Below are 13441 nucleotides of genomic sequence, written 5' to 3' on the forward strand. Positions count from 1 at the left end.
GTTTAGAGTCACTCGGTTATTTGGCGGGAATAACAATTGCACGTGATGAGATTACAGAAATACGGTAAACTATACCAGTGGCAGACTCAGATCAATACCTAGTACCTACGGAGCAATCATATAAGTTACTTAACCACTTGCTTCTATAGACTATTTGAACGGTATAGTCATCTCTATAGTACTAAATATAGACCCGTCAACCAATATATCTGCATCTAATTATAATACGATCTTGCAATTTTACGATTTTACGAGGTTTAAGGTTATTTTTTGTTACTAGTCAGGAGTATCTGCCGAGGTAGACTAGCCCCTTTGGGAAGTCCCAACACTTTGCCGATTACCCCTCAATGACTCAGCGATTGTCAACACCAGCATCTTCTCAACGTTGTCAATTGGATTGCGATCATGTCGCTGGTTCAGTCGCTGAAAGATACCCTGGTTGAGAGGAAGAAGAAAGGCAGACTCCGCCAGCTGACTCTGCCAGAGTACTCCGTCGACTTCTGCTCCAACGACTATCTGTCGCTGTCGACATCACCGCTCTTTCGAGACAGCTTTCTGGAGAGAATCAATGCCATTCCGCCTGATCTGCCTATTGCCAGTGGCGGGTCTCGTCTCCTGAGCGGCAACTCCGAAGCCGCAGAGAGTGTGGAGCGGTTCCTGGCCGGGTTTCACGACGCGCAGGCGGCTCTGCTGTTCAACTCGGGGTACGATGCCAACGTGGGCGTGCTGTCTTGTATCCCCCAGCCGGGGGATATCATCCTCTACGACGAGTTGATCCACGCGAGTCTGCACGAGGGGATGAGACTGTCTCGAGCAGAGATCAAGATCGCCCTCGACCATAGCTGTCCAGAGAGCCTGAAACAAAGATTGATCGAGCACAAGGAGACCAGTCGGAATATCTTTGTCGTTGTCGAATCCGTGTACAGCATGGACGGGGACATTGCACCTCTCGACCAGCTGGTGAAGACTGTCGAGGAATCGGGTCTGCAGAACGTCTACTTCATCGTCGACGAAGCCCACGCCACGGGTGTCTTGGGACCCAAAGGCGCAGGACTCGTGCAGATGATGGACCTGCAATCTCGCATGTTCATTCGAGTCCATACGTTTGGCAAGGCATTAGCCAGTCACGGCGGTAATTCTTCCTTGTCTCTGTTTCAAAGTCTATGCTGATGATTTAGCTGTCGTTCTGTGCTGTAATACTACGCGACACTATCTCATCAACTACGCCAAAACGCTCATTTACACGACTGCCATTGGGATCCCATTCCTGTGCTCTATAGGCACTGCCTACAGACTCCTTGAAACCGGGCAGACAGACAAGGTATGTCTTGCGTTGTCAGTGTTGCAGATGTATCCTATACTTATTTATCCAGATGCAATCACATCTTCAAAGTCTGATTCAACACATGCACGCGAAGCTTCTCCCCCTCTCAAACACAAAATTGCAAGTAGACCACCATCCGACCTCTCCCATCTTCTCCCTCCGCACTCCAATGCCCAAACACCTCGCTGAGACGTGTCTGTGGCACGGCTACGGCGTCAGGGCAATCATGTCGCCTACCGTGCCGGTGGGCAAGGAACGCGTCCGAGTCTGTCTGCACGCGGGGAATACCTTTGAAGAGGTCGATGGCTTGGTCGGGATCATTGAAAAGTGGCTTCTTAATTCGAAGTTATAGCGATAGTCTGTATATTATCTTCTATCACTATGTATTCATAGACGCAAGCCTACAAGATACGAATCAATCATTTACGCCTAGAGATATGATCATACAATACCAACGGGAGACTCTTCTACCAAATATTTCTACTCAATCGAATACTGTCAAGAAAATAATGAAGACTGGAAAAGCACTGCGTCACGTGGGGACAGGTGACCATCATGCGACACCATCACAGCAATTTCCTCCTTCCCACAATCTTCATCTTCCCTCCAGTCGCACATTGAGTGTGGCCATCACAGCTTTCTAGCGCCACATTCAGCAGAAAGAGTGATCTCGGCATCAATGGCTCGTATCTGTCTCGCTGGCTGCACTGCCGGTTATTTCAGCTCCGTTGCGTTTCTAGCTGCTCCATGGGATTTCTCTACGAAGACAGTGTGATATAAGGCCTCCCTATTTGATACATGCTACTTCTCCTCGGCGCTGACTACTCTTGACAGAGCATAGGCACCACTATCAATCATCAAAGATACTCTTCCCCGCATAGTTGTTCCCGTTCATCATCCTCGCTCTTCCGTGAGCTCGCATTTCCCCATAACTATGGCTTCTCCCTTCACAGACGCTCCCAGATGCCACATAATCGCCATTCAACATCCATGCCTCGTCCTCCACCTCGGTGAAGTGGTACTCGTGCCCCCTAGGCATCTCGATTTCCGTCACAAGCGGCTTCTCTGGTCCGTTGTCCACGTCTGCCATCACCGCCGCCGTCTGGAGAGACTCATGCTCGCCCGTTTGGCTCGACTCGTCGGATTCCATCGCAGCGAGCGGCGCGGCGGGAAAGAGCTCGACGAGCTGGTCAGTGTATTTGGTCACTTTCTCAATCAGATCATCCAGGGTCTTCTTGTCGTGGAGCGCCCATTTCACCCTGCGCAGAAAACCGGTGCCCTTCTGTCGGCGATGTGCCATCTTGCGCAGCTTTCCGTGCACCGGCGACGTCTGGAAACTCGGTTGTCTTTGAAAGGAGGGCGTTTCGCATGGTTCTACCATCTTGGCGGCGTTGTTGTATCGGCTGGAAACCCTCCTGGCGTCATCAAAGGTGTTGATGATGGCTTGCAGCAGGTTTTTGGCGTGGTCGCGCTCCGCCTCAGACTCGATCAGAGGTTGATCGGTCTCGATGCGAATACTCTCGCCCCATCGTGACAACCGCAGGTGGGCAACGTCCAGCTGGATCAAGCTATTCTCATAGTCGATCCCAAACGTGTGCTCCAGGTGGAAGTACTGGAAACAGTCCACGCAGGATGTGAATACGCTTGGTAAGCTAAACACAAAAGAAACAACACTCGCCATGGCCAGGTAAATTAATGTGAGTATGGACCCTGTCTTCTATTCTGGCTGCGGTAGAGAAATCATTCTTGAGAGCTGTGTATTTATAAATATAGTGTACGTTGTCAGTGCTTATAATTGGGTATCTGGTAAGCGCCGAACATGTCGCAGCATTGTTGTTCTGTGCCATTCTATCCAATCATTTCAATTATGAAACACTAACTATTAACCGGGAGTCGAGACTGGGATACCAGGATTTCCGTCTGGGAGAGAGAGGTAAAGAAGTTTTTCCATATTTATCTGTTCATTCAACTGTTCATCTTTCAGGATATCTTTGACAAGGTAGAGAAAATGGAGGAGACTGACATTCACCCCCAGCACTATGAACAGACATTTTCCCACCTACGAATGAGCGGTAACTGTCGGGTGGTTAACGGAAACATTCACAACTGTCAGTATTGACTCGATATATTGGATGATCATCTGTTTGCAAGACCTGACTCGACCAGACGAAGCGCCGTATGATCGCACGCCAGACAAGAAGAACGAGTTGATGCGGCAACTAGACAAGGTGCCATATCAAGACCAGAAGAACAGGATCCCCGATCGCACTTTGGGGACATGTTCATGGTTCCTAGACCATCCCATCTTCCAAGAGTGGCAGTGGGATCCTCTATCGCCGTTGCTCTGGGTCACTGCCGACCCGGGCTGTGGAAAGTCGGTTCTGGCCAAGTTTCTCATCGATGACACATTGAAGAGCTTCCAATCGAGGATCGTCTGTTATTTTTTCTTCGATGGCAAATCTAGCGAGCAACAGAGTATCACGAATGCCTTATGCAGTGTGCTGCACCAGCTGTTCCAACAGGAGGAGGACCTTCTTTCCGATGCGATCTTGCAAGACTACTTGAGGCACGCCAATTTCACCAGCTCTGTCACTCAGCTATGGAATACACTTATCACTGCAGCCGAAAGTTTAATCAACAAGGAGGTCGTGTGTGTGTTTGATGCCATCGATGAATGTGAACAGCACGGTCGAAAGAGGCTGATCGAGGAGGTATGTCGGTTCTTTAACCGCAACGAACGAGGGCCGTTGAAGTTCCTCCTGACCAGTCGTCCATGGGGCGAGATTCGACACGAGATTGAGTCTCAAATTGGCGATCATCTGCCCTCGATCCATCTGCAAGGCGATGCCGACACGGTCGTCCAGAGTATCTCCGTCGACATTGCCCAGGTCATCGGAAAAAGAGTCCGCGGCATCTCCAAACGACTCCGGTTCAACGAGGAGGAGGAAGAAGCTTTATTACATGGGTTTACTAAAGGCAAGCCGCACCGAACGTACCTCTGGACTAAGTTGATTCTGGACATGGTGGAAAGAAATCCCGACATCACCAAGAGCCAAATCGAACAAATGACCTCGGAGCTGCCACAACCTGTGCAAAAGGCATACGAGAGGATGTTATATGAAATTCCAGACCCTGACAGGGCTAATGGCATCCTCCATATCATCCTCGCAGCTACAAGACCGCTGTCGGTGGACGAAATGAGGCATGCGTTGAATGTTATCGACGGGCATCACCATTCCTCCCACAACTTGGAGCTTAAAACCAAAGCCTGGTTCTGCGAGAGAGTGCGTGAGCTCTGCGGGCTTTTCCTGACAATCGTCGACGATCACATTGATATCCTTCATGAAAGTGGAAGAATGTTTTTGGAGCAGAGGTTTTCGGTCCAAGACGCCCATCGTACACTCGCCGAGGCCTGCATCCGCCATCTTCTGTTCTTTGAGGATTCAGATATAGAAGCTCCGTTTGTTGAATATTCCGTCAGGAACTGGACAATGCATGCTCAAAAAGCGGATTTCGAGGCGGGCCATGAGATTATTCCATCCATGTTAAGATTATGTGATCCCAGAGCCAAATGGCTGTGTTTGCTTCGCTTCCACTCCCACACCAACATCGCTATACCTGAGGACGGGAACAGTCTCATGGTCGCATCCTGCTTTGGCCTCACTATGGTTGTTAATCTTCTGCTCAACCAAAAACCTCCACCCAGTGCTCGAGACAAAACATACGGCCGTACAGCCCTCTCCTGGGCCGCTGGCAACGGCTTCGACGAGACCATCCAACTCTTCCTACCGTCCATGGTTTGTCATCTGTGGCGACCATTTTCTACATTTCCCTCCATTGAGCTATCAGATCACGAAAACCGCACACCATTGATGCACGCCGTCTTGAACGACCATGTGTTGGTTGCGAAGCGACTCCTCGACGCCGGAGCATCAACAAATGCAACGGACAAGTATGGTATGAGCGCAGCGGAGTACATTACATATTCCACCAGTGATGAGATGAGGGGACTCCTCAGCATCCAGTCAAAGTCATTCGTCACAAGAAATACACCATGGAAGCTCTCAAACAGCGGCAGAATATGTCGCGCCTGGTATACATCTTTCTCTTCGGCATTAGTCCAGCATGTTGGAATGATGAAGCTAAGATCAAGTCCACATACTCAAGATCGTCTGCAAACAGCTGCTTGGGCTGTGAGGAATGGACATGATGATATTTTCAATCTCCTCTTGACAAGATGACATAAAGCCTATTGATCGAGATTAGCTGTCTGGCGTATTTCTTGTTTAGATAGAGTCTGAAAGATACTCTAGCTATTTCCATAGTTTGATATTGAAATTATGATCAAAATGAGTCTATATGTTTGAAACAGTAAAACCAATTATACATAAATACTAGTTGACATCCAAATTATGAGAGCCTTTGTTATACAACGATTTGACCGCGACGTCGATCAACTCCATGAATCGGTCTTTCGACAGAATGACATCCTTCTGATGCCAGTCGTCACGAGAGACGACGTTGTCACCATCGGGTGCCTGCGACGAGGAGGCATGCACACTGTAGTACGCATGGCCGAGGAGGCCAGCGAAATTACGGAACCCCTTATGATTAAAGTCTGGGGGCAGGATCTCGACCATGACGGAACCGGCGTCCATGAACAGACCATGCGTGAGTCCTGCGCCGTGGACACCGAGCAGGATATCAGTGGTGGAAGCGATACGAACCTGTTCGCGAAAGGGGATCGCCGCGAAGTCGACGGCCTGCACCAGAACGTCCGGGAAGGCCTGGCGGATGTCCTGCAGATAGGCATCGGATCCGACCAGCCGACGGGACTCGTTGCGGTCGATATAGGTGACGGTGATTTGCTTGTTGGGATCGGCAGCGGCCGGCGCGTCGAGGCCGTAAAAAGCACGGATCCGTCCGGCAAACACACGCAGCAGCGGAGAGTCTCGACAGGGATGGATCTCCCAGTCTCCCTGCCAGATCGGGTTGCTGGCACCCGGCAGAGGGACGATCAGATTCTCACTGTCCGTGTCACCGATTGCGACGATGTCCTCCAGCCGCCGGATGGGCCGTCGGGCCATCAGCGACCACAGCTCGTAGTATGGACCGTCCTGCTTGTTGTCGAGGATGACCACCTGGGTGCGGTTGAGGTCCTCGAGGGTGTACAGAGAGGATAACCGCAGAACGTCGAGACTCAACGTCATGGAGAGCATCTCCATCAGACAGTGCCACGGGTTCAATGCGCCCTCTCGTTTGATCAGGATGGTGAAGCGAGGATCGCGGTCATCACTATCAGTGGTATCTCCGTCGCCATCACCCACCAGCTCGACATACTTGCGCAGAATCACCCCCGGCCCCGTGTCGTACCAGTACGAGCGCAGACTGCCGTACGCCGGGATGCTCAACCCCGTCGTCGTCGTCTTGGGAGTCTCCGCCAGCCGGCAGCCAACACGGAACCGACGCCGCGAGGGATCCAACCGCGCAGCCCGGGCAAGACAGAACGAGTCCACATGGTTGTCGGAGGCCGTCCGGCTGTGGAAGCAGGTCACCGTCGCCGGCGACTCGGCCGTGCAGTACTCGGTGGCCTGATCCCTCAGGCCGTCCAGGTACGGCAGGCCATAGCGCGGCGGGCAGAACGTCGACGCCTCAGGCACCAAGGCATACTCCGCCAGGCCGGCCGGATCAACTCGGCCCGACGCCAGGTCCGGGCCGAGTTGATCCGGCCGCTCGTTCTGGTTCTGGCTCTGGCCCAGGCGGGGCAAGTAACTGCTAATAATAGACGAGGTTGTCTGGGAGTCCAGGCTGACCAGCAGCCAGACCAGCAGCAGGACCAGCGACGCCGCAGTGATCAAGACGAGCCGTCGATGCAGAGGGTGAAGCATACTGGGGGAGGAACAGACACACGAGAGAGAGAGAGAGAGAGAGCGAGAGCGAGAGAAGAGGCAGGGGGCGAGAAAAAAGGCGGGATTTTTAGTCTTGCCTGCCCTGCCGGTCGCGCGGCTCAGGGACTGGTTGGGAGCGTGCACTAAGCGCCTGGTTTCACGACGAGAGCCACTCATCGACTGGCAGCGACGTGATGAGCTTCCCAATCCACGCTATACGAGTCAGACGCCAGCGAGGAGGAGGGAGTACTTATGGCTGCCGGGCGCTGCGACGGGCGTGGCCCTGGCAGTGAGTCGCCGACCGCTTCTTTCCCTGTGTTTTGCTCTCTTTTTGCCTCGCCCAGTCTGCTACGAAGATGAGGCTCGCTCGCCGACCGACGACGGCATGGCTGTGTCTGGGCAGTTGGGCCTCGATGGCGGGCGCGACGTGTGCGCCGTATCCGATCAGTATTCCGATTGAGAATGTGACGCTGGCGAACACGACCGCCCGGGGGTTGTCGATGACGCTGGGCACGCCGCCGCAGCCGTTGGCGTTTTTGCCGCAATGGTATGGAATTAGAGCGCGAACTTGGATGGATAGACGACCGACTGATCTGTCCTTAGGCCGCTGAACGATACCTTTGTCTTCAACGATGGGTTCTGCTCCGCCTCGTGGATCGAAGCCGCCTGTGAGACCTTCCGAGGCGGTCGCTATGATCCCTCCAACTCGTCGTCGATGGCGACGGCGGCAGCCGACTCGTATCCGATGAACTCATCGCCCTATCCCAACTGCACCTGGTTGACGGACACGTTCGTGCTCAACGAGAACATCAGCCTGGCGGAGTTCCCCTTTGGCGTCGCCCAGGAGAACTGGGGCGAGCAGGGCTACCACCCGCAGGTCGCCCTCGGCCTGGGCAAGAACTCGAGCGTGCTCAATGCGCTGTCGAATGCCGGCAAGCTGGCCTCGCGCTCCTGGGGCATGTTCTTTGGCCGTGTCGGCGCCGACGCCGATTCCCAGATGGACGGCAGTCTTGTTCTGGGCGGCTACGACCGGGCCAAGGTGACGGGCGATAACTACACCGAGACCCTGTCGGCCGCCAATCCCTCCTGCTCCACAGAGATCCTCGTCACCATCACCAACCTGGAGGTGAATTTCCCCAACGGCACGGCGGTCAGTCTGTTTGACGGCGCCGAGTCGGAATCGATCTCGGCCTGCATCGTACCAGACTATCCCGTTCTCATGACCATCCCTCTCGATCCGTATTTCAGTGTCTTCGAGACAGTCACTGGCGACCCGGATCTCGGCCGCACCTTGGGCATCTACTACTACGGCATGATCTACGAGAATGCGTCGCAGGCGTAAGTTGTTCCAGAAGAGAGGACATGCTACTAGAAAAGCCACTTCCCTTGCTGACAAATGAACAGCTTCACCGGCAATATCACCTTCACCTTCAGCTCCGGTCTCTCCATCACGGTGCCGAACGACCAGCTGGTGGTTCCCAACCTCACCATCGACCAAGAGACAGGCCTCCTGAAGGCCAACGGCAGCGTGCCGGAGCTGGTGCTCAACTCGATCCAGGACACCAACGAGGACGACCTGCCGCAGATAGGCCGTCAGTTTCTGACCAGCGCCTACCTCCTCGTCAACCAGGACACCAACACCTTCACCATGTGGTCCGCCAATCCCACCACCGAGGAAGACCTAGTCGCCGTCGACACAGAGAACCTCCCCGTCGCCGACTTTTGCTCATCCGACTCCCGAACCGTCACGGCCAACGCGACCGCCGCTGCCGATCGATCCTCCTCCTCCTCTTCCTCCTCTTCCTCTTCCTCCTCCTCCTCACAAAAGAGTGGCGGCTCTTCCGCCCTTCCCCCAGGCGAGATTGCCGGAATCGCCGTCGGTATCGCGGCGGGGGTTGCCTTCATCCTCGGCATGCTATGGATGTGGTGGAGGACGAAGAAGAGAAGACAGCAGGGAGAAACGGATGCAGCTGCCCTAGCTGCCGAAGCCCAGCATCCCCCGCCGAACAGGCCGTTACCTCCCTATGAACTCGCCCACAAGGACTACGACCAGACCACCTTCTACACCCAGAACTTGACGGCGCCCAGGGAACTGCCGGCAGGGTATCCGCTGACCTCGCCGAGGGAGCTGGCGGCAGGGTATCAGTATCCTCCTCCAAGTTCACCGAAGGAGTTGCCGGCGAAACACCACCACTCTCACCTTCCAGAACTGGAGTAGTTTTTTTCTGGTATATATTTCTCTTTTCTTTTTACGTGTATATAGGACTTTTGAACATCAAGATAGACTTGAGCATGAACATTATGATACTGATTAGTATAATAAGCATACTTGGGGATATGTAGAGAGAAGTAATTCGGCACCCTAAAGTATCAAGTAGCATATTTATGATTATAGCAATGCTTCCCATGTCTGACGAGTATCATCGCTATATAATCTAGGTGGAGGTTGTCGGTATGTTCTTAGAGGCGCCAAAGCACTTGTACTAACCACAGTTCTCTTCCATATATAGCTATTGTAGCCTTTATTTCAATAAATAAAGCTATGAATATAACTGAAATTCCTAGTATCTTGATAATACCATATAATGTCTAAGCTCTAGTATGATATTCTCAAGATCGACATCGAGGGTCTATAGGAATATCAACTACGTCTCTCAATCACTGTACGGTAGAATGGGATGACTAAGGAATAAGGCTGCCTATAAATACCTTGAATGTGTCTAGAATAATTGGTTTAACTTAAGCAGTGACTACAAGCTACAAGTACTTCTTAAATAGAGTCTATCAAGATGATCTGCTAAAGGACCGCTGTGGATTCTTACCATCCAGGTAGATCTGGCCGCCCAGACTGCCTCTTCTGATCTCTTAATGGATTCATTCTTGGTGCTTATAGAAGCTAAAAATACTGTCTCTTCATAAGCATTAATATTATTTGGTTGGCAATTATAAGTTATGAAAAGTAACTCCAAGTCTGGCCATATATAAGAATTCATTTGAACTTAATACCCCATATAATTACTTTAAGGTATGTTCACTTCTTATAGGAATGTGGTGATCCCCAAAGGTTCCTCTATAGTTATAGATAATGTTGGCGAGATGATGTAAACAGGCCTAGACCCAGCCACATTTGAGGAGGCTGGAAATAGAATGTCTTCGCAGACACTAAGAGACATTGATTTTAAAGATCTAGAATAGGCCACTACATTTACTATGAATATATTTACTATGAAGATTACTACATTATAATACTTAACTTTAATTAAATGGCTGAAGAGAAGCATTTCGGATACGTTTACGAGTACGAAGCGATGAAATTTAGAGTTGATCCAATAAAAAGAAACTCCAGATCTAGATTTTATGCCCAAATTAGAAGCCACGCTCGGGTTCGTACTCGGATGCGTATCCATGTACGGATCTGGAATTCTATGAATCTTGATGCCTGGTGATGGGAGAATATAAGTATCATCTTACTCAATATCAGTCAATATCAGTCTCAATACTCTTTCTCATCTACCATCTACCATCATCATCATGACTGGCTACGTTCTCTATGAATACACTCCCAACCTGCCTTGTGCAGTGTTATTTGCCGCCCTGTTCGCCCTGTCGACCGCTCTTCATCTCTACCAACGCATCCGCCATCACTCCAAGTACTTCAACCCGTTCATCGTCGGCGGCATCTTCCAAGTGATCGGATACGGCGCCCGCTGCGTCTCGCACTTTTCGCCCACGGCCGTCATGCCGTACTCGCTGCAGTCGCTCTTCATCCTGCTCGCTCCCATCCTGTACGCCGCCTCGATCTACATGGTGCTGGGCCGGATCATCACCTTCGTCGACGCCCCCCATCTCAGCGTCGTCCCCGTGCATCGCATGACCAAGACCTTTGTCGGCGGCGATATCTTCTCCTTCATCCTGCAGGCCGCCGGCGGAGGCATCATGTCCAGCGGCAAGGAAAAGGCCCTCCAGATCGGCCAGTATGTCATCATCGCCGGCCTGGGCGTGCAGTTGCTCTTCTTCGGCTCCTTTCTCCTCGCCTCCTTCTACTTCCATTCACGCATCGTCAAGACGCCCACGGAAAAGGCGGAGCGCACAAAGGATCTCCGCGCCTCCATCTGGCCGCGCGACTGGCGTGGCCTCCTCTTCGCCTGCTACGCTGTCAGTCTTCTCATCCTGGTGCGCTCCGTGTATCGTCTGGTCGAGTTCTCCCAGGGCTCCAGTGGATACGTCATCAGCCATGAAGTCTTCCTCTATGTCTTTGACGCCGCCATGATGTTCTGTGTCATGCTCATCATGAACTTGTTCCATCCTTCTGTCGTCCTCAGTCAGGTCGAAGACGCGGAGAAGAACTAGTCTATGCTGTTTTATGCCGTTATCATGACCTTAATGATTAGCAATAGATATCCAGACTTGATTCGTTTCAATTCATTCTCTTCCTACAGTATCAGGCACAGGCAGCATAGCCTAACTAAGTATAATCATCTTACATAACAGTTACACAGAATAATATTCTAAGAATGAATCATGTACATGGTCTATTAGTCTACAACCACCCCTTGGGCCCTCCCCAGGTCCCCTTGACCATGGACTCGTAGTAGACCCACGGGAAGAAGTCCTTCTTGAGATGGTAGAACGCGCGGCGCGGGATCGCCTGGTCGATGCCGAACCACTTGTTGAACGTCTCCTTGGGCACGCCCGCGTACTTGAACTCGGCGAGCAGGACCTTGCCGTACTCCGTCAGCAGCGGGCAGGACGTGTATCCGTCGTACACGGCCTCGGGGGCCTTGCCCTGCATGGCGAGCAGCAGGTTGTGCACCAGCACGGGCGACTCGGCCGTCACAGCCGCGGCAGTCTTGGAGGTCGGCAGGCTGGACGCGTCGCCCGCAGACCACACGTTGGCGTATTTGACGTGCTGGGTCGTCGCGTTGTCGACGGCCACGTAGCCCGCTCCGTCGGCGAGCGGGCTGTTCTTGACGAAGGCGTGCGGGCCCATCTTGGGCACGACGTGCAGCAGATCGAACTCACGTCGCACCGGCTCGCTGCCGGGCTCGCTGCCCACCCGTGTAAACACCGCCGTGTTGCCCTCGACCGCCACCAGGTCGTGCTGGAACAGTCCCTCCACGCCGCGCTCCTGGCGCAGCTTCTCCAGCGTCGCGCTGTACTTGGGCACGCCGAACATGGTGGGCAGCCCCGTCGCGAAGCTGATCTGGATCGCCGACTGCGATGCCTCTCCCCCTGCTTTGTATAGCCCGGCTTCCTTCCAGTGGTCGAGTGCCAGCCACATGATCTTCTGCGGCGCACCGGCGCACTTGATCACGCCTGCCGGCTGCGTGAAGATGGCGCGACCCTTGGTCAGCTTCTTGATGCTCGGGTACACCTTGTCGACGCTGTCGTAGCTGTAGATCGACGAGACGGGCGCGTCCGGGTTCGCCAGCGCCTCAGGGAGACCCTTGATGCTGGTGTTGTCGACCTGGATGCCCGGAGCAACAACCAGCTGCTCGTAGCCCACACGGTCGCCGTTCGCCAGCGTGATGCTGTTCTCCTCGGGCGCAAACGTCGCCACCCCGGACGTGTACAGCTTCAGCTTCTTGTCCACCAGGCTGCTCAGTCGCCGCCGCCCTTCCTCCTTGGTCTTCAGACCACCGCCTACCAGCGTCCACCCAGGCTGGTAGTTATGCCACATCGCCGGGTCCACCACCGCGATCTCCTCCGGCTTGAACTTGCCCGTCCCCAGCAGCTGGTGGCTGATCGCCAGCCCGGCTGCTCCCCCGCCAACCACCACCACCTTGTGGCTCGCCGTCGCCGAGCTGACAGGCGCCGCTGCCGCCGTCGCGAACGAGCGCGCCGCCCCCGCTAACCGCAAGCTGCGCTGCATTTGTGAGGTGTGGTGCAAAGAGATTCTCGCGAGACTCGCTGCTGGATGCTGGATGCTACAGAGAAAGAAGCTGGACGCGGCAGGAGTTGTGGGCAGGTGGCAGATTCCGATTCCGCAGCCAATCACCGCGTGGCCACATGGCGTGATCTCCGGTCTTCGGCGTCGGCGTCGGCGTCGGCGTCGGCGTTTGATAGGGCTGGCACGTGATGCTTATGTGATACCGTCACGTGGGATTCCCGCGTTTCCATTTTGGGTTTATCACGTGGCTATCACGTGGAATATCCACGTGCTCTCATTCGGAATCGATTCTCTCTTCTACCAACGAGTATCTTCACTCTCTCTCTCTCTCTCTCTCTC

General features: G+C 53.3%; 7 protein-coding genes across 7 annotated transcripts; 4 read left to right on the forward strand and 3 right to left on the reverse strand.

Moving 5' to 3' along the window:
* Positions 1–405: 405 nt before the first annotated feature.
* On the forward strand, positions 406–1676 carry ASPZODRAFT_75957 (hypothetical protein; the record flags this gene model as incomplete). Its single annotated transcript, XM_022730056.1, has 3 exons — positions 406–1132; positions 1179–1321; positions 1374–1676. 3 exons carry the CDS (start codon positions 406–408, stop codon positions 1674–1676), a joined length of 1173 nt encoding a protein of 390 aa, XP_022577301.1.
* Positions 1677–2071: 395 nt separating this feature from the next.
* Positions 2072–3230, reverse strand: ASPZODRAFT_1258731 (hypothetical protein). The gene is made up of 2 exons (XM_022721447.1): positions 2234–3230; positions 2072–2179 (listed from the first exon to the last, which is right to left on the reverse strand). Exons 1-2 carry the CDS (start codon positions 3003–3005, stop codon positions 2175–2177), a joined length of 777 nt encoding a protein of 258 aa, XP_022577302.1. The 5' UTR covers positions 3006–3230; the 3' UTR covers positions 2072–2174.
* ASPZODRAFT_1258257 (hypothetical protein) lies at positions 3218–5642 on the forward strand. The gene is made up of 2 exons (XM_022721443.1): positions 3218–3257; positions 3360–5642. Exon 2 carries the CDS (start codon positions 3457–3459, stop codon positions 5563–5565), a length of 2109 nt encoding a protein of 702 aa, XP_022577303.1. The 5' UTR covers positions 3218–3257; positions 3360–3456; the 3' UTR covers positions 5566–5642.
* On the reverse strand, positions 5642–7418 carry ASPZODRAFT_1258465 (hypothetical protein). The gene is made up of 3 exons (XM_022721445.1): positions 7362–7418; positions 7074–7305; positions 5642–7016 (listed from the first exon to the last, which is right to left on the reverse strand). Exons 2-3 carry the CDS (start codon positions 7210–7212, stop codon positions 5719–5721), a joined length of 1437 nt encoding a protein of 478 aa, XP_022577304.1. The 5' UTR covers positions 7213–7305; positions 7362–7418; the 3' UTR covers positions 5642–5718.
* A 150-nt stretch (positions 7419–7568) lies between these two features.
* On the forward strand, positions 7569–9430 carry ASPZODRAFT_76142 (hypothetical protein; the record flags this gene model as incomplete). Its single annotated transcript, XM_022730066.1, has 3 exons — positions 7569–7759; positions 7816–8550; positions 8617–9430. 3 exons carry the CDS (start codon positions 7569–7571, stop codon positions 9428–9430), a joined length of 1740 nt encoding a protein of 579 aa, XP_022577305.1.
* Positions 9431–10702: 1272 nt separating this feature from the next.
* Positions 10703–11952, forward strand: ASPZODRAFT_136928 (hypothetical protein). Its single transcript, XM_022724173.1, has one exon. The coding sequence runs from the start codon at positions 10744–10746 to the stop codon at positions 11560–11562; it is 819 nt and encodes a 272-aa protein (XP_022577306.1). The 5' UTR covers positions 10703–10743; the 3' UTR covers positions 11563–11952.
* Positions 11753–13332, reverse strand: ASPZODRAFT_20074 (hypothetical protein; the record flags this gene model as incomplete). The annotated part of the gene is made up of 2 exons (XM_022727521.1): positions 11753–13139; positions 13211–13332. 2 exons carry the CDS (start codon positions 13330–13332, stop codon positions 11753–11755), a joined length of 1509 nt encoding a protein of 502 aa, XP_022577307.1.
* Positions 13333–13441: the final 109 nt, after the last annotated feature.

The sequence above is a fragment of the Penicilliopsis zonata genome, assembly GCF_001890105.1.
Source record: "Penicilliopsis zonata CBS 506.65 unplaced genomic scaffold ASPZOscaffold_25, whole genome shotgun sequence".
Classification (NCBI taxonomy): Eukaryota; Fungi; Ascomycota; class Eurotiomycetes; order Eurotiales; family Aspergillaceae; genus Penicilliopsis; species Penicilliopsis zonata.